The sequence below is a fragment of the Orycteropus afer genome, unplaced genomic scaffold (assembly GCF_000298275.1).
Source record: "Orycteropus afer afer isolate SDZICR_OR568_19922 unplaced genomic scaffold, OryAfe1.0 scaffold00292, whole genome shotgun sequence".
Taxonomy (NCBI): domain Eukaryota; kingdom Metazoa; phylum Chordata; class Mammalia; order Tubulidentata; family Orycteropodidae; genus Orycteropus; species Orycteropus afer.
Genome location: NW_006921879.1, coordinates 3,991,233 through 4,011,818, shown reverse-complemented (window position 1 = coordinate 4,011,818; position 20,586 = coordinate 3,991,233). Strand labels below are relative to the sequence as shown.

The 20,586-nt window shown below is 43.1% G+C and overlaps 2 protein-coding genes across 2 annotated transcripts in view; one reads left to right on the top strand and one right to left on the bottom strand.

The window, feature by feature from the left end:
- The first annotated feature begins 846 nt into the window (after positions 1-846).
- Positions 847-7,839, top strand: HOMEZ (homeobox and leucine zipper encoding). The gene is made up of 2 exons (XM_007951190.2): positions 847-886; positions 6,266-7,839. Exons 1-2 carry the CDS (start codon positions 847-849, stop codon positions 7,837-7,839), a joined length of 1,614 nt encoding a protein of 537 aa, XP_007949381.1.
- A 5,300-nt stretch (positions 7,840-13,139) lies between these two features.
- Positions 13,140-20,586, bottom strand: part of RNF212B (ring finger protein 212B) — a 60,903-nt gene continuing 53,456 nt past the window's right edge. The window contains exons 11-13 of the mRNA XM_007951189.2: positions 14,280-14,319; positions 13,902-14,002; positions 13,140-13,201 (exon numbers count right to left, since the gene is read on the bottom strand). Of these exons, the coding sequence (XP_007949380.2) occupies positions 13,140-13,201; positions 13,902-14,002; positions 14,280-14,319 (203 nt within the window). The remainder of the gene's footprint in view (positions 13,202-13,901; positions 14,003-14,279; positions 14,320-20,586) is intronic.

Below are 20,586 nucleotides of genomic sequence, written 5' to 3'. Positions count from 1 at the left end.
AAACAAGTTTCCTGTTGCTTTAGATTGCTTTGGTAGAGTTGACGGCTTGAGGCAATTTGGCTCCCGCTGTGGAAGTCACCGGCAGGTGTGTAGGGCTAGGGACCAGTACTAGCAGCCCTGGAGTCAATTCTGACTCAAAATACTCCATGTATGTCAGAATACTGTCCTCCATAGGGTTTTCAGTGGCTAATTTTTTTTGGAACTAGATCATCAGGCCTTTCTTCCGAGGAGCCTCTTGGTAAACTTGAACATCCAAACTTCTGGGAGTGCGCTAACTGGTTGCACCATCCAGGGACTCCAGGGTTAGGGAACAGATGATTAAAAAGGACTTCCTGAAGTGCTTCTCTCAGGGGGAACAATTGGGCAGTTGTTGGCGGCCTGGAGAGTTCAGCAAAGTGCTCCATTCTCTCATTGCAGAATTTCAGGGGTACATTGGCCAGTGTACTTCCAGGGTTCGGGGCCGATAGAATGAGGGTGGACCCCACGGGACATCTTTCCTCACGTATCCAATAGCCCATGCCGGCGGAAGCTCACGGAGCCAATAGTCGATTTCAGTCGAGACCCGTACAGCCAATAGCCGACCCAGTGAGTTCCGCCGGTGACCGCCTGCCTGCGTCCACCAATCAGAACTCATGCCACCCTGGGCGCCCGTCCCACCCATCCGCCCCGCCTCCAACTCGCTCGAGCAGGGCCGGGCTAGACGGGCGCGCTCTCGGGGGGGGGGGGGGGGGTCAATCCCGGTCCTGGCCCTCTGTGCGGGTGGGCTCGGAGGCCGCCGCGCGGGGCAGCAACCTCATTCCCACCCCGGAGGCCCCCTGCCCCCCTCTTACCCTTTACCCCCAGCCCATGGTACGAGGCTGGGAGCCGCCGCCCGGGCCGGACCGCGGTGAGTGATCCCCAGCCCCTTTGACTTCCCCTCCCAACCCCTGTATGGTCCGGGACCTTCGGAACCCCATCTTCGTGCTGGGAGGAGGAGAATTCTAGGTTCGAAGCCGCCGGCGCGCCCTCCTTTCTCCTCTGGACTTTGTGGCTCCCTGTTCTACCTGGGGTTGGGTGAGTGGGTCTGTAGGGAGGAGGGGGAGGCTGGGTTGGGACGTCCTTGGTGAGAGGAATATTGAGATTCGCCTGCTCTCTGGGGTTCATTGCCCCAAGTGTAGCAACTTTTTGTTCTCTGACCCAGTTCGGAGCCTTGTAGCCTGTTTGTGAAATGGAGGACAGGAGAAACGTTTCCTTCCCAGGCCTACACAACCTCCGTCCTCCCCCCCCCCCCAAATGGCTACTTCCTGACGACCTCAGCACACGTACCTGGCCTTCTGGGGAGCAGTGACCTTTGGGAGTGAAGGGTTAACGAGAAACTGCCCCTTCTGACCCCCTAACTACCTATACTCAGAAAACCAGCCAGGAAAGTAAGAAGTCGAGTCCTCAGAGGTTCCTGGTGTTGCGTCCTAATCTGAGACTTTTAAACTGAAAGAAGACTCAAGATGAGACCTACTTGGTAATGTGGCAATCAGGAGATCTTTTATCCTGTGAACCGCCTCACCGGACATTGGAAACCCTTTTATGTTACATGATTAGGATAGGTAGATAGCAGTAATCAAAACCAGTTGAAGTTGGGAATTTAAAAAACGCATACATATCATAAACATATTAGAAGTACATTCATTTCACCAATATTTTGGTATAGTGCCAAGATGGTTTCTTTGTGTAAGTCTGCTGATTGGAGTTCCCAGTTGTCTTTCTAGTATAAACTACAAGAATTATTCTCAAACCTGGTTGTACCCAGAACTTTTAAAATCTACTGATGCCTGGGCCCCAGTCCAAACTAATTAAATCAAAATGGGGAAAGGGGGCCTGGTGGTTTATACTTTTTTAAGTGTCCCAGGTAACTCTAACGCACAGTCTGAGATGAGAGCCTCTGCCTACCACAATCATCTATGATTTCCAGTTTCCGTTTCTTTAAAATGGGATGAGAATTCAGACACTTGGAAGAAATCTGAGTGCCGTATGTGGACTTAAAATCGCCCGCAATCTTTTACAGTTGCCTTGCTCACTCCCACTTCAACAATTTAAAAAATGTATTCTCCTTCACATCATGTCTAAGTCAAAGCATTTGATGTAATTTTCATAGGAACAATTTTTAATGCAGCAACTTTTTTCATAGGTTTATGTGATGTTTAATTACAGTATGGAAATACAGGAAATACTACTGGCATAAGCAGGTTTGGAACACAACTAGTCTAAGCAGGCAGCTTGAGGAAATAGATTTTGTTGTAGTAGAGAAAGTGTACTAGCCTCTAGTATTCAGTGCGCCCTGGGTATCACCTATGTAATCCCAGTGGGTCACCAGACTCTTGGTCTAGCTGAATACCCCTGCCTTTCACTCTCTCCAGTTAATACTACTAATCCCTTTTATACCTACTCATATTCTCCTTTGAGTCTGCCATCCACTCTTTCCATTCATTCACATCAAGATGTCTATTCATCTTTAAGTGATTGCTGATAACTGCCTTAATATGGGAAGACACAAAGAGGTTTTTAACTTGGGCTCTTGGCAGTCAGTGAACCAACCTCCTGAGATTGTATATAATGTATAAACATGAATGCTTAATTGTGGAAAGGGAGTCATAACTTTCTGAGAGTCCATAACTTCTATCTGATTCTCAAAGAGGTTCATGATCCAAAAGTTAAGAACATGTATGTTGAATATCACTGAGTTCTTTCAGGCTCTTAAAACTATCACCAGAACACATTTCAGGCAATTTTTAAGTTCTCTGAAAAAATATTTAGGGAATTTAGGAGTATCATATCTACTGCTCCACTTTGATCATCTCCTACTTTAACTGTAAGCCTAGGCTCAAGCCTAAAGTTCTGAAGTCCTCTTTTTCCTCATATTATATAAAGAACGCCTAGACTAGAAACTTAAGGTCACCCATTTTCTGCCATCTGCCTAGGGGTGTGGAAAGCCTAAGAGGAAAGAACAGTGTTACACTGGCTCCGTATTTTGTATTAGTGACTTTAAGTAGCAGTAGGACATATCTGGCATAGTATCCTTTGTTAAAGATTATATCCTTATTAAGGATACATATTTCAAAATTATACATAGTACATACCACCACTGTCACCTCTGCCCTAGGAGCCCTTCTCCAGCTTTGAGTCACTTCTTTTTCCACCTAATCCAAAAGGGAGGCAAGAGAACATAAGACAGTGTGGTAAGCTCACTGTGGTTTTGATTACTATAGGGTCTACCCTACTTGTTACAGTTGCCATGAGCCACTCTCTGATTGCAGCTTCCTATTTCAGACCCAGAGTCTTCTAGGGAGGTACCAGCTATACAGCAGCCCCATCTGTTTTAGGAAGTCTTCCACAACTTGGGTCTTCTATAAGTGAACATAGTGAATGTATACAGTACACCAAATACAACTACTCCTCACTTAACAACATAGGTTCCAAAGACTAGGTCACTATGCAAAAATGAAGAATGGCCACATCAGACCGCAAAAGGGAAGATGACTGCATCATTACATAACTGCCAAATCCCTGAGATTCAGGGCCCAGCCAAGATGACACACAACTTTAATCATCACAGCCAGCGTTATTCTCACCTTGCACCTCGGCGTATTTTACTGCCAGACATGTTAATGTGCAAAATAGTCAGTAGATTATTTACTATTGTCATACATGCTAAATGTAAGGTAATGAAGAGTTGGTAACTGAGGAGTAGGTGTGTATTGCATTACTGCATGCTACATTGAAATATCAAGTTGATGCCATGAGAATCTAAAGGATATCAAATACATCATATGAATTAAAGCACAATGCCTCCCTATAGGCTTTTAGCTGTGCCTGCCTGGTGTTCCTATCTGGCAGTCCTCACACTGGACAGCTTGATTCCTTATGCTACTTTTTCCTCATATCTAACACATTGTTATCTCCTTATGGACCAGTTTATGTGAGGGTAAGTTGATGTCCAGTTGTAATCATAAAGTATTCTCCAGCTTGGATTTGGTAATGTTCCTGCTGGGCCACAATTTCTTGAGTGTTCGTTTAGCACCAGGCCTTGCAAGCAATTCATCACGGGCCATTCAGCTGTGTCAAGGATAAGCCTGGGAGGAGAAAGGTAAACTACCACAGTGGCAATGCACCCTGCAATCAAACAGGATTTATCCCCAAATTATAGAATCAACTTTCCAAAGCATTGGTTTTCATACATTTTTTTAAACTATAAAATCCATTCTAAAATTGTATCTAAATCCAAGTAGAAAGCATAGACAGGCTGTTTTTCTCTACTACTAGTTAGAACTGGGGCTCTGTGCAAACAGATTGAAAACAGTTAACTCTAAAGGACTCAGTTTTTGTGCCACTTGTCTAGATGTATTTATCTTATATCAAAATCACTCTATGAAGCTGAAGTAATGATGATAAGCTATTTATTGAGCCTTTACTTTGTTCTGGGCATAATGTCAAGTACATCTTTTCACTTAGTCATGACAAACTCATTAGATAGTATTATTACCTCCTTTTTTCTGATGAGAAACTAAGACATAGAACAGTTAAATAAGAAAAACAGCACTCTAGAAAGTATCAGGCCATGGTCTCCAGACAGCTCCTTATGCCCTGCCTATGCAAAGTGCAAGGTATCTGGGTGGTGCAGTTTGCACAGAATCAAACCCACACAACAGCACCGTGGAAAAAAGGCCTGGCATCTGCTTCCTTAAAGATTACAACCAAGAAAACCCTTTGGAGCAATTCTCCCCTAACACATGGGGTGCCATGAATCAGAATCAACTTGACATAATTGGATTTTGTTTCAGGTTTTATGCATAGTACCTAGCACATGCAGGTGCTTGGTAAAAATACCTAACAGTAATCATATACTCCGTATTGTCTCCATTATTTACACAATGTCATTGAGAGTCACACAAATTTAGTAACTTACCCCAAGATCACATAGCTGGTCATTGGCAGAGCTGGGATTCAAACTCAACAGGTCTGCCTTCCTCAGGAATTCATATTTTTACCCACTGTGCCATGCTACTTCAATTTGCCTTCTATGGTTCTCTTCCCCTTACTTTTAGGTTCTGCAAGACCTTCAGTTTGTTAGATTTGCTTGTTAAAAGGGAATGGTGACATATATTAAAATGTCTCTGAATTTTTCTAATCTCATAAAATTCCTGATATTATACTGCTCAATCTCTTAACTTTCTGGGTGTGAGATTTATTTTCTCAGTTCATCTTGTAGTATTTAAATAGGGATCCTGTCTCATCCTTGCCAGGTCAGAAGTAATACTCATAAACAATACATGAGATTCCTCTTAAAGTAAAGGCTGACATATATGCTAAAGGGCTTCTAATGCCCATACAGGGAGCTGAGTTAAAATTCTATCAACAGAATTATTTGGGGAAATGACTTGAGCAGGCATTTCAGGAAACAAGAGTACCCATACCCAGAGCTCTGGGAGCAGTGGTGCTGCTGGGTAGCTTATAGTAGCTGGCCATAATTTATAATTGACCTGTCCACCTGGACTGAGAAGAAATCTGGACTGAAGAGATAAGAGCAGCAGTCATTTGGCCCTGTGTGGAGGGGGCTGTTAAAGTCTGAGGGAGCTTTCTGGGCTCCCTAGAGAGAGACTGAGCAGCTGGAAGAGACAAAGGCTGGGGGAGGGGATAACCTTTGTTCAGATGCTGACTTGGGGGAGGAAACATTCCCCTCTCTTCATCCTCACGTGACCAAAACCCAGGGGAAGTGAGCCCTATTTATCCCAGAGCTATGACCTATCTTTCATGCAGAGAGATGGGTTTAGGGTTTAAAGGTACTATTATTCCCCTTCCCCAATGCTTTACCATCGAGTTAAAAAGAAGAGAAAATGGGTCAGGGGGCTGGACAGAGGAACTACTACTGTTCCATGAACTTAAAGGGTAAGAGTTGGGAGGTAACTTCCAGAAGTGAAGTTGAATTAGAAAGTAAAGGCTGTACTAGGGTCTTTTCCTTTTTAATTGCTAAAGACAGATTTTTGGTGGTAGCACTCATTAGTCATGTGACTTGGGTAATTTAACTTCTGTTCATATGTAAAGTGGGAATTGTATTAGGCTCTAATGACTTCCCAAGGTTACAAAAATTAAATAAGAAATGGTTAAAGCACTTCAAAAGCAATATAATTTGGTACAAATATAGTTGACTGATTTGGTGTCCAACAGTTTATATGGTAGAAATTGGGCAGTGTACTAAAGAGGAGCCCCAGTGACCAAACTGTTTCTCTTATTACAGCTATCTCTGACGGGCACAAATCAGAAAACACCATGCCTCCTAATAAAGAGGCCAACAGTCTTAACAGCTCCCCAGCGGGCCTCATCTGCCTTCCTCCAATCTCTGAGGAGCTACAGCTTGTGTGGACCCAAGCAGCCCAGACCAGTGAGCTGGATGACAATGAACACTTGCTACAAACCTTCAGCTACTTTCCCTATCCCAGTCTAGCAGACATTGCCCTTCTCTGCCTACGTTATGGGCTACAGATGGAGAAAGTCAAGACCTGGTTCATGGCCCAGCGCCTCCGCTGTGGCATTAGCTGGTCATCTGAGGAAATAGAAGAGACTCGAGCCCGAGTAGTATACCATCGGGACCAACTCCATTTCAAATCTCTTCTCTCTTTTACTCATCATGCAGGGCGGCCCCCAGAGGAAGTGTCTCCTTCTGTTAGTGAGCCCACCCAGATGAAAGGATTGAAGGTAGAGCCTGAGGAATTCTCTCAGGTATCACCAATGCCACTGAGTCACCAGAAAGTAAAGGAGCCCTTGATGGCACATGGCAGTGGGGCATTCTCTCATCAATCTGATTTTTGGCAGGATCTTCAATGTAGTGGCCTCTCTAAGGAGCAGGCAGGCAGGGGTCCTGGCCAGTCACATGGCTCAGGCACTGCTTCCTGGAACCACTCCACAGCTGCCCACCAGCCCCGTGCTCGGGAGAAGCCCTCACCATTCTCATTACTTGCCAGTAGTTGTAAGAAGGAGTCAGCATCTGGTATGACTCCTTCCTCTACCTCTACCTCTTCCTCCTCTTTCCAGGTACTAGCTAATGGAGCTACTGCTGCTTCTAAACCCCTTCAGGCACTGGGCTGTGTCCCACAGTCCCTGTCACCCAATGAGCAGGCACTACCCCCTCATCTGGAGCCAGCCTGGCCCCAGGGGCTACAGCATAACTCAGTACCAGGTAGGGTTGGCACTATGGAGTACCTTTCTCCTGATATGCAACGCCACCAGCGAAAGACCAAGCGCAAAACCAAAGAGCAGCTGGCTATCCTCAAATCTTTTTTTTTACAGTGTCAGTGGGCACGGCGTGAAGATTATCATAAGTTAGAACAGATCACTGGTTTACCTCGGTCTGAGATTATTCAGTGGTTTGGTGACACACGCTATGCCTTGAAGCATGGGCAACTGAAGTGGTTTCGGGACAATGTAGTACCTGGTGCCCCTAGTTTCCAAGACCCAGCAATTCCTACACCATTGCCATCGGTCTGCTCCTTGAATGAATGGGCCGAGACACCACCTCTGCCCGTACCCCCACCTCCACCAGATATACAGCCTTTGGAGAGGTACTGGGCAGCCCACCAACAACTACAGGAAAGTGATATCCCTCAACTGAGTCAGGCATCAAGACTTAGCACCCAGCAGGTATTGGATTGGTTTGCCTCCCGATTACCTGAACCAGCTGAGGTGGTAGTTTGTCTAGATGAAGAAGAGGAAGAGGAGGAAGAAGAACTGCCAGAAGATGATGGGGATGAAGAAGAGGAGGAGGAAGAGGAAGATGACAATGACAATGATGATGATGTGATCATACAGGACTGAGTGGGGGGCTGGGGGAGGGGAGTCTTACTAAAAGATTAACTGATTTAGTAACTGTTTCAACAAAGAACCCACTTTTTGTTTACCTTGTGGCAAAGAACTGAAAAAGCTTTGTGTTCTTGGTGGTGGGGGGCCAAGGGGATGTAGCAAGGGTGGGACAGGGAGGATGACCACACAGCACAAAGTGAGGTGGGAATTGGATGGGCAGAAATCCAGGCCTCTACCCTCAACGAGGGGAGTGCTAAGGATCTGGTCCACACTATGGGCTGGGAAACAATTTGCTCTCCTTGTATCTGCTGCTCTTTTCCCTTAGTGTACTACATAGTGATCAGACCTTGGCCCTACACCTATAGGAAGACTGGAAAGGAAGAGTAAAGAATTTTTATTCAGCTGATGGTTCCAGTGCATCTGCCAGTCCCACCATTTTCCCTGGAATATGAAGCTGCCTTGCACCCCTCCTTTGTCTCTGAGCACAAATCTACACGTAATGCAGCTAAGAATCTCAATAAATCCCAGTCTCTTCACAAATCTTTCCTCTTCCTCAAAACAACTTGACTTTGTGTTTTACCTGTTTCATTACTGAGTCATACAGGTAGCACAATGTTTTCAATTCTGGGATACTGGGACCACTTTGCCTTGTACCTTTTTATCTTTTTCCAAAATCCTCTGTTCACTGTTTGTCTCAGGGTAAATCTTCATGGAGCTTGTGAAAAAGTTTTAATAATTAGGTGGGGAATAATTTAGACTGGATATTTATTGGAGGTGAAAATTAGGGGAAATGTCCTTAAAAAGTAGAATTAGGTTAGAGAGGGTGGAGGTGAGGGGATAGCTTCTACTGGTAAGAAGGACAGTGGAGGTAGGCTCCAGGTTTGGTTTTACAATCCTGACACTATCTCCTGCCCAGCTTTACAGAATAGTTTTCATTTCTTTGGTGTTGGCTCAGTTTTGTCCAGAAGAGAATTTTTTTTCCCCTCTTTTATAGTGTCTGTCTGAAGAACAGAGGGACCATCATCTTTAACTGAATTATTGTTTTAGAATGGTTTTTTAACAGTTGGGGTCAAATATAAAGCAAATAGATATCAATGGATAATTAACCATCTAAAAAGAGTGGAAGTCCCAAATTGCTAGAAGAATAATAAAAAGGCCAAAAATAAATTGTTTCTCTGTCCTCCAGTTTGCTACTTAATATGGTTTAGGTATTGAGGGATCAAAATCCACTAATACTCTTAACTTAGTATACTTAAAAAAAAAAAAAAAAAAAACTTATGAATTAAAGGAATATCTACCAAAGACTGCAAGAGGACTGGATTTACTGGCAGCTTGAAATACTATATAGCTCAGACCCAAGCCCTTTACAGAAGAATTTGTAATTTGGGATAGTAGTTAGGAAATTCGTATATTTTTCGTAAAACTAGCTGAGTTAATATTCAGTCTTCACTCTGGATGTACAGTTAAAACCTGAAAGTCTTTCCAGCTTAGCATACTTTTTAAGTTTTTTTTTCCTTTTTTTGAAGGAGCAGGACATACTACCTTAAAGAACAAAAACTTTAAAAAGCTGTAGATTAGCATCTACCACCAGGCAAATTTTCCCAACCATCTGATGAAAATTTCTGAGGCTTCATCAGTGACAAAAAACTCCACCTTATCCAAATGAGAATGTGTCTTGATATGACATTAAAAATAAATTCCGAGTACGTGATGAGTCGGGATTGACTCAATGGCAGTGGGTTAAGAAAGGGTAGTAGGATCCTAGATCAGCAGTAGGATCATTCCCAAGACCTACTAATGCATAGTATCACGTTTCTCCACTCTTAGCTTAAGGCCTGCCCACCAGTGGCCCACCCACTTAATCCCTCATTTCTACCATTTAATACTGAAAGTAAAATATTTGACTTATCTCAATGGCAGTGCTTACTCATTCTAACATTCTAGAGCTTGTAATAGCAATAGAACTGCAGTACCAATTAAAGGGCATCCTCTTTGAAAGTCTCCAACTGTTCTTACTTTGATAGAAAGGTAAATGAACATACAGGTAGTCCCCAATTTATGATGGGGTTCCATACTGATGACTCTGTTGTAAGTTGGTTCTGACAAAAGTTGAAAACTTGTTTTGTTTTCATTATTACTGCCTTTTATTATCAGTATCTTTATAAGGCCAGTCTTTGAACATCTTCAGATGAACATCTGAGAATAACACCAGCAAATTATGTGCTGCAACACTACTATGCATCATTAATGATAAGATGTACAAAAAAACAGTCTTAGGTGCAGTTTGTCACAACTCAAATATAAATTGTAGACTACCTGTATTTAATAAGCAGGCATGTAAGAGACAATAGGTAAATGGAAAGAGAATAAGAAGACAAGGAACAGAGTTGTTAATATTGGCAGTGGGAAAGTACATCCAAAGTAAAAACTGAAACCCAGAAATGAAACATAGTTGAGTATATTATTCCCTTCCCCAAATGATGCTAGGATTGTTTTACAACCTTTATTTCAAGTTGCAGGAAATGAGCTATGTATGTCTTGTGGGAGAAATAGAAGCATCTTGCTGAAGCACTAGCCCTATATAAGGCCTAACCATTTTCCTGGAAGGTGATACAAGGTATATAGGGTAAAGATCACTTGGTTCAGAGTGGAACCCAGAAACAGCAGGGGTACATATTCCAGGGCCATCACACCCTGCTCGGTATTGGATGCCACAGTCCTTCAGCTGTGGCTATAGATCACACCTTGAAGATGGTCTATCTGGAGATGGTCCATGCTTCTCTCCCCCTGGCTAATCCAATCTGCCTCTGTTGTTGGTAGACCATCTGCAGCAGAGGACAAGAAGGCAGATAATGGGTGTTTATAACAACAAAATGCAAGTAAGGTCCTCTCAAGCATAATAGGAAGTTTCATGAGGCAATAAACCACTGCTGCTACTTTTCTACAGTTCTCCATCACTTGATAACTTTTCCAAAGTAAGATTTGACACTAGACTTTGTTGTGATGAAACTCTGGAACATTTCAGTGGCTTAAAGCAGAATGTTTAAAAATCAAACTATTTTGGGAACATATGACTACCATACCAGAGATTATAATCAGGGACGAAGAGTTCTTAATGTGTAACACTTTCTTCAATAACTTAAAAAACTTTATTAGGGAAAATTTCAAAAGTAAAGAATTCACATGTACCCCACCAGCCAACTTCAATAAATAACTCATGGCTAATCTTTAATTCCTACTCTCCCACTGCTCCCCTCCATAATAATTATACTAAATAATATATAATTATTACAAAATTATTAGCAAAACCGAGACACCATTAACCTCCCCATATATCCATAGAGGAGCGCTGGTAGCATAGTGGCTAAGGCACTTGACTGCTAACCAGAAGGCTGGTGGTTCAGACCCACCAGCCACTCCTCAGAAGGAAGATGGGGCAATCTACTTTCGTAGTGATACTGCCACAGAAACCCAAGGAGGGGTCCCTATGAGTCGGGTCTGACTCGACGGCACATAACAACAACAACAATATCATTATGTATCCCCAAAAGTTACGGACTATTTAAAAAAAAACAACCAAAGTACCATACCTAAGAAAAGTGAATCCCTTAGTATCAAATGTCCTGTTGTTACTCAATTTTCCTCTCTGTCTTATATATTACAGTTGTTTTAATCCAATTTGGGCCTTTATTTGCAGATAGTTAAAATCTATGAAATACAGTTCTACCCTGATACAAATGGGGTCTCCAAGAGTCAGAGTCGACTTAATGGCAACTGATTTATAGGTCTCTTCAATCTGTTTAAATCTGTTTAATCTCTCCATTTGTGAGGATCTTAGAGAGGAATGTTACTTCCCCAGTTTGCTTCCTAGGATTCAGACTCTTTAACTTTTTGCTGACAAAAATAAAGGCCATTTTGGAATACAGGAGCAAAATACATATTTACCTTAATACAAAGAAGCTGACCCTGGGCTTACCAGGAGCTTGGAATGGAAAAAGACAAAAAAAGTCAAACCATTGCCATTGAATCGATTCCTGACTCATAGTGACCCTATCAGACAGAGTAGAACTGCCTCATGTGGTTTCCAAGGCTGTAAATCTTTACAAAAGCAGACTGCTTCATTTTTCTCCCACAGAGCAGCTGGTACGTTTAAACTGCCAACCTTTTGGTTAGCAGCTGAGTACCTTAACCACTGTGCCACTAGAGCTCCTCTGGAATAGAAAAGGACCTAAATATCCTCAAAGCCAAAGCCATGAAAGTTAACTTAAAAGATGTGACTGGACTTTTCACTCAATAGAGCTTCTTACAAACCTCTCTTCTCATCCCCACACCCTCTTGTTGCATGGATCAGAATCATAAACTCAAAAATTTACAAAACATGATTCCAGCTACTCTGAAGAAGTCAAAGTGGTTTTCTAGCAGAAATCTCCACTCAAAAGATATATTCCATTGAAAATACTTTGTGATGGAACTATTTGGGAGTGTCAGTTGTTTTCACATATTTTTATTTCACTTAGTGAAGACCTCTTAATTTAAACCCCTTTGCCATTATGTGACCTAATTTTTAAACCCCAAATTAGGGAGCTAGGTAGATAGGATAAAATCTCTGAAACTGAGACCATTCTGAAAAATTGTGAACTCTGGTAGCATAGTGGCTAAAGCACTTGACTGCTAACCAGAAGGCTGGCAGTTAAAATCCACCAGCCACTCCTCGGAAGGAAGGTTGGGCAATCCTACTTCCGTAGTGTTGTTGTTATTTGCCATCGAGTCGGCCCCGACTCATAGCGACCCCTCCTTGGGTTTCCGAGGCAGTATCACTACAGAAGTAGGAATGCCCAACTTTCCTTCCGAGGAGTGGCTGGTGGGCTTGAACCGCCAGCCTTCTGGTTAGCAGTCAAGTGCCTTAGGCACTATGCTACCAGAGCTCCGTAGTGATACTGCCTCGGAAACCCAAGGAGGGGTCGCTATGAGTCGGGGCCAACTCGATGGCACATAACAACAACAACAACATGGTTACTACATTTGAAACCCAGGTCATTCTCCACTGGTTACATTTTACTACCCTAACATGGTATTTGACTACTAACCAGAAGACTGGTGGTTCCAACCTACCAGCCACTCCTCAGAAAGAAGATTGGGCAATCTACTTCCATAGAGATACCGCCCTGGAAACCCAAGGAGGAGTCACTATGAGTCAGAATTGACTCATCAACGGCAGTGAGTTTGGTTTGTTTTTTTTTAAAATGAGGCATTTAGTGTTCAGGACTAACTGTAAATTTTTCATGCACAGACAAATTAGACTGCTCAGGGCTTACCTACAGGAATGGTAGCTGGGGACCAGGAAGACTCTGTAGTGTGGTTCTGCTCTCCCTCTGACCTGAATGATAGAATGGAATGTGAAATGTAACAATCTGGAGAGTTCCTCAGGAATGTTACTTAGGGTCAGGATAAATAGATAGTTCTTAATATGAAGACCACCACTCAAAAGGGAAAAAGACTATCAGCTAAGCAATTTAAGATGTGGGTCTGTTCTCTTCCTGTGAGGACAGAGAGGTCTGAGATTGGAGGTTTAACTGTGAGTAGAAAGATGTACAGACAATATAAAAATTTTGGTGAAGTGGAGAAATGATGGCTCCTTATCAAGAAGACTGGTAGCAGAGGTACCTTAACTGAAAAAGATGAGGTAAAAAAGGATATTGGCTTTATAATCCTCATTTATAACTGAGCTCCAGCATGTTCAACATAGGGATGTCAAAAAAAAAAAAAAAATTCAGCCTAATCTTAGAGGATAACTCAGCTTGTGACAGGATGGGTGCTATATGCTGTTCAAGAAAAATCCAGAGCCTCAATGAATCAATCCTTCAAGGTTTACTGTTTGGCCAGTATGAAGGAAATGGATGACTCGAATAGTAAGGCTCCAAACTGGAGACAGTACTCTTTGGGGACAAATCCTAATTCATTTTCATCTTGAAAAATTTCATTTTAGTAAATGTGTAGTAGTTGCGGCACATAACAACAACAAAACAACAACATAGTAGTTGAAGTCCCATTCCTTTAGGGGATGTTATGTAACTTACCTAAATTGTTGGGGCTGAGGATTCTTGTGTGGCCTGAATCCCCATCATTTAGGGATGGTCTGAAAGAAAAAATTCCCTGTCCAGAGGAGGCAGATGAAGGTCTAAGAAGGGAAAATAAGAGCATCAACAGAGAAAAGGAAAGATAAAAAGACTTATTTAAGAGAAGGTCCCCAAGGAAAAACATCCTTTCTTGCAACCGAGAATGTAATCAAATAATTCAGATGTAGATTATTCACAGTGCTATTCAACCTCCTCTCTTGCTTATGAAACAGAGTATACACTTCAATTGTACAGGCCAGTGGAGCAATAATCCCAAGGCTGCAAGCACAGCATCAGTATGAACTGATTCCAAGTAAAAGGAAGAACAGCATTACTCACCTATAAGACAGGCTGTAAGTGGAAGCTGGTGAAGGGGTTTCTGGAAAACATAAAAATTAGCCTGTGAGACAACCCATGGATTGGAAAAGAGATAAAGACACACTGGCAACTGAGGCAAAGGAACTGAAGGACAAGATTTTACTATCTATATTAGGCTTAGGAGGCGCTCTGGTGCCATAGTGCCTAACACATTTGACTGCTAACCAGAAGGTTAGTGGTTCAAACCCACCAGCCACTCCTCGGAAGAAAGGTTGGGCAATCTACTTCTGTAGTGACACCGCCTCAGGAACCCAAGGAGGGGTCACTATGAGTCAGATCCGACTTGATGGCAATAAATTTGTAATTTTTTTTTTTTTTTTTGGTTTATTAGGCTTAGGAGCTAACGGCAAGTAAAAAAAGCTCAAGAATTATGTAGCAGTGTCTCATAAAGGTGCTTTCCTTTCCTTTTCATGAGCATGTGGATCAGGATCCATCACTGCCTTGATGTGTTATAATATCCATCTGTGGTTTGGTTTCCTCTCTGAGATGGAGATTACTAGGAAGTATGGCTAAATATGAAGGGTCACTAAATTGGCTAGGAGTGATATCAGCAAAAATAGTAGTATAAGAACATCTGGAAATTCTTTGACAACATGACCAAAGTAGGTGAGACGATGTCTGGCCATTCTCTCTTCCAAGGACCATTCTGGCTGTACTTCTTCCAGGACAGATTTGCCAGTCCTTTTAGCAGACCATGGTACTCTTAGCATTCTTCTCCAACACCACAGTTCAAAAGCATCAACTCTTCTTTGGTCTTCCTTATTCATTGTTCTCCCCATGGTGAGATTGGTAATTAACTCCATGGTGGAATCGATTAGAGCAGCTCTCAGCTCTAGGGACATGGGCTGCTTCCAGTATATAAGAAGCAACTTTGAGTAAGGTCTCTAGCTTTTTGGCATGCTTGAGAACCATGTATGTAGCCGAGTTGTTGTTCAGCAGCCTGCCATACCGTGCCAATCTTGGGACTTTTTCTGGACTTGATTAGTGGCCTGCTGTGTTGTATGGTAACATCGGGACTGCCTTTTTACTTATCAACCTTGGGTTTGTCAGTGTGTTAGGCTGAGTTCTCTGGAGAAGCAAAACGAGTAAAGCTTATATATATACAAAGAGAAAGAAATTTATCTTAGGAAAATGGCTCACACCCCTATAGAAGCTGGGAAGTCCCAAGTTCCTGAATCAAACGTCAAACTGGAAGGCTTTTCCTGACTCACACAGTTGCAGGGGTTGACAAGCTCAAGGTTGACAGGCAGTATACCAGCTGTTGACTCATGCAGATGATGAATCCAAAATCACCAGGCAGAATGGTGGACTTCACTCACAGACAGTTATAGGCAGCACAACAGGATCCAGATCCACAGAAGATTCTCTCATTTTCCCAGGATGTCCATATATATATTGGAAGTAGGCCACACCCTAGGGAAACTCCCTTTCAACAGATTGGCTGCTCAAAGCATATACATCCGATCTCATCATGAGAATAACCATATCACAACTCCTTAAACCACTCAGAATCATGGTCCAGCCAAGTTGACACAAACTCCAACTATCACAGACCACTCCTTGTTAACTTGGCAGTTGTACACATCTCCTTAACCATATATAATCTCTAAATAAGGACAATAATAAAGTCATATTTGCACCTAAGATGATACACTAACATGTGTACAACTGAAACATATTAACCCTATTTACATTTCAAAGTTCATAACTGAAAAAACAAAAATATTTGATGCACTTATACAATGAAGAAATATAACAATCACAGTCCTCGTTTCTGCAGCTGGTCACGTGGACGTAGCTGATATTCAGAACTACCTTCTTCCACCACCCATTCTGTATTTCCCTTGCCCTCAGCAAGCACTTCAGCTGGTCGTGGTTCTTTGCCTGGTGGGGTGACCAAACCTTCATTCCTGAAGGGTCTGGGCCATTAGTTGTCATATCAGAATTGGGTTGCTGTAGTTCTCCATTGAGTTTAATCACAGGACACGGTAGTACTAAGAGACATCCTAAAGAATCTCTTGTATTCTAGACATATTCTTTTTTACCTCCATTATGCAATATCAATCCAATTTCCCCTGGGTAATCAGGATTTATCACACCAGCCAGTGCAGTAACTCACTTGTTTGTCTGTTGATCCAGAGGCATGAGGAAGCCAAAATGGCTGGGTAGCATTCTTAACTTCCAATTGAATGGAATCAGTATTGTGTCTCCAGACCCAAGTGTTCTTCCCTTTGGGACTAAGATCTCCAGACCCACAGAGCATAGGGTAGTAGAGACAGGAAGCAAAAATTTTTTGAGTGGGTCACTAGGGGTAATAGTGAGTGGTACCACTCCCATTTCTACCCCTTGGTTCCTGGACCTGTGAATCCTGGCTATTGGAGAAACAGCACCGTATATTGGACACTGGTTTAGAGCACATACAGCCTCTTAGAGAACACTGCCCCAACTCTTGAAGGTATTGCCACCTAGCTGGTGCTGTAACTGTGTTTTTAGTAGGCCAATCCATCGTTCTATCAAGCCAGCTGCTTCTGGATGGTGGGGAACATGGTAAGACCAGTGAATTCCATGAGGCCCATTGCCACACTTCATTTGCTGTGAAGTGAGCCCCTTGACCTGAAGCAATGCTGTATGGGATATTATGATGGTGGATAAGGCATTCTGTAAGTCCATGGATGATAGTTTTGGCAGAAGCACTGCATGCAAAGAAGGCCAATCCGTATCCAGAATAATTATCTATTCCAGTAAGAACAAAATGTTATCCTTTCCATAATGGAAGTGGTCCAACATAATCAACTTGCCACCAGGTTGCCAGCTGATCACCCTAAGGAATGGTTGGTTTCACATTGTGGACTCAGTGTTGGTCTCTGCTTCTGGTAGTTTGGGTGTTCAGCAGTGGTGGTAGCAAAATCAGCCTTGGAAAGTGAAAGTCCATGTTGGTGACCCCATGCATAACCTCTATCACTGCCACCATGGCTACTTTATTCATGAGCCCATTGGGCAATGACAGGAGTAACTGGGGAGAAAGGATGGCTGGTTTTCACAGAATGTGTCATCCTATCCACTTGATTGTTAAAGTCCTCCTCTGCCAAGGTCACTTTTTGGTGGGCATTCACATGAGACAAAAATATCTTTATTCCTTTGGCCCAGTCAGAGAGATCTATCCACACACCTCTTCCCCATTCATCCTTGTCACCAATTTTCCAATCATGTTCCTTCCAAGTCCCAGACCATCCAGCCAAGCCACTGCCCACAGCCCATGAATCCATATACAGTCATATATCTGGTCATTTCTTGTTCCATGCAAAATGAACAGTCAGATTCACAGCTCAAAGTTCTGCCCATTGGGAGGATTTCCCTTCACCACTGTCCTTCAGGGAAGTCCCAGAAAGGAGCTACAGTGCTGTTGCTGTCCACTTTCAAGTGGTGCTTGCATATTGTGCAGAACCATCTGTAAATCAGGCATGAGTTTTCTCTTCCTCAATCAACTGATAATGAAGAACTCCCCATGAGGACATAGGTGCAGACTGGGAAAGGGAAGGTAATGTGACTGGAGTGGAGACCACAGGCATTTGGGCCACTTCCTCATGCAACTTACTTGTGCCTTCAGGTCCTACTCAAGCCCAATCTCTTATATACCACTTCCATTTAATGAGAGAGTGCTGCTGTGCATGTCCAACTTTATGACTCAGTGGGTCAGACAACACCCAGTTTATGATGGGAAGCTCAGGCCTCATGGTGACTTGGTGGCCCAAGTCATAGGCCACCAAAGTTAGGCATTCAGTCTCTACTAAAGTCCAGTAACAAACCAAAAGCTGTTTCTCAAAAGGAGAGTAGTTATCTGCAGAGGATGACAGGCTTCGTCCAAAATCCCAAGAGTCTGCATGGCAATTCACCAATAGAGGCCTGCCAAAGACTCCAAACAGCATCTCTATCTGCCACAGACACTTCAAACACCACTGGATCAGCCAGATCATATGGCCCAATTGGCAGAGCAGTTTGCACGGCAGCCTGAACCTGCTGCAGAGCCTTTTGGGCCCCACTCAAAACTAGTAGCTTTTCAAGTCACTTAAATAGGCTGAAGCAACATACCCACGTGAGGGCTATGTTGCCTCCAAAATCCAAAGAGGCCCACCAGACATTGTGCCTCCTTTTTAGTTGTGGGGGAAGCCATATGCAGTTACTTATCCTTCAGTTTAGTAGGAATATCTCAACATGCCCCACACCACTGGACCCCTAGAAATTTCACTGAGGTGGAAGGTGCCCAAATTTTTGTTGGGTTAATTTCCCACCCTCTAGCACACAGATGTCTCACCAGTAAGTCTAGAGTCATCAATACTTCTTCCTTACTAGGTCTAATCAGCATAATGTCATTGTTCCAATGATGCGATCAGATGTATATGTTTTAAGCAGCCAATCCATTGAAAGGGAGTTTCCCTAGAGGTGTGGCCTGCTTCCAGTATATTTATGGACATCCTGAGAAAAGAGACACTCTTCTGTGGATCAGGATTCTATTGTGCTGCCTACAACTGTCTGTGAGTGAACAATCCACCATTCGGACTGGAGATCTTGGATTCGTCATTCATTGGAGTCAACGGCCAGTATACTGCCTGCTAACCTTGAGCTCGTCAGCCCCTACAGCTGCATGAGTCAGGAAAAGCCTCCAGCTTGACGTTCAATCCAAGAACTTGGGACTTGCCAGCTTCTATAATGTGTGAGCCATTCATTTTCCTAAGATAAATTTCTCTTTCTCTATCTATATAAACTTTACTGGTTTTGCTTCTCTAGAGAACCCAGTCTAACATAGTCATCAATATGATGAACCAGTGTGAAAGGGAAAGCCAATCAAGATTCCTATGGACCAAATTATGACATAGTGCTGGGGAGCTGACATACCCCTGACAATATGTGAAAGTATATTGTTGGCTTGCCAGATGAAGGCAAACTGCTTCTGATGCTCTTCTGAAATTGGTATATTGAGAAAAAAGCACTGGCCAGATCAATAGCTGCATACCAAGTACCAGGAGATATACTAATTTGCTCAAGCAATGAAACCACATCAGAAACAGCAGCTGCAATTGGAGTTATCACCTGATTAAGTTTACAATAATCCACTGTCATTCTCCAAGATCCATCTGCTTCTTTGCACAGGCCAGTATGCTCTGGTAGCATAGTGCCGAAGGCACTTGACTGCTAACCAGAAGGCTGGCAGTTCAAACCCACCAGCCACTCCTTGGAAGGAAGATGGGGCAATCTACTTCCGTAGTGATACTGCCTCGGAAACCCAAGGAGGGGTCGCTATGAGTCGGGTCCGACTCGACAGCACATAACAACAACAATAACAACTGGTTTGCCACGTATTTCACTCCTAGGAACAGCATGCCCAAGTAGCCAATGCCATAATTCCACATGAGTCAGAGTATTCTGATTACCATTTTGACTCTGCTGTCCATTTTGGCAACCATGCCCACCTTGTCTTTGTCAATTAACTGCTGCCACTTGTCCCCTACTATCATGGAGTCCAATCAGCCCCATTGTAGTTAAGTGTCTTAGTTCAATTAGGGCAGTTCCCACTGTCAAATCTGACTTACATAAAATAGTAATCACAGCAGTCTTCTAGGATGCTGGGGCTCCCTTCACAAATTTGTTCCTAACTGTACTGGTGAAAGTCATGTCCTCTGGACTCTCCATTTCTGGCTCTAGGGGTCTAATCTGATCAATCCATTCTAACATGCCAATTTCCCTAAGCCTCTGGATACCTTCTTCTATATTATACCAACACAGGTCTGGTATTTCAATTTGACTTAAGCTGGCCACCGCCTAATCCATGCTTCAGTACACCAACCAAATAAACAATTAGATCCTTTTCTAACATCTCCAGCTGAAACACTGAATGAAGAATCCGTACTTAATGGGCCTAAATCAGTAAACTCAGACCAATCCAATGTTACATTCCTTGCACCATTATCCCACACCCTCAGTAGCCATTCCCACACAATTCTCCAGGTTTCTGTCTGTACATGTTAGCAAAATCAAGTAGGTCTTTTCAGGTATAGTGTACCACTTCTTCTGTCACACTTTGTATTTCACCTTTTGGGGCTCACTTGGACTTTAGTTATAGGTCTAGCAGCAACAATAGGTGGTTGGGGCATTTCCTGAGAAAATTCAGCCATGTTTTCCATGGCATCTACCTCAGGCAATGACCCAGCAGGAACAGTTGGGTTAATCCCATCAAACTGAGGTGGAAGGGATAATGGTTTTATAGTAATCC

Coding starts and splice junctions, on each gene's coding strand:
- HOMEZ (XM_007951190.2), top strand. CDS start 847: ATGGTACGAGGCTGGGAGCCGCCGCCCGGGCCGGACCGCG. Junction 887..6,265: donor GCCGCCCGGGCCGGACCGCG/GTGAGTGATCCC, acceptor CTCTTATTACAG/CTATCTCTGACGGGCACAAA.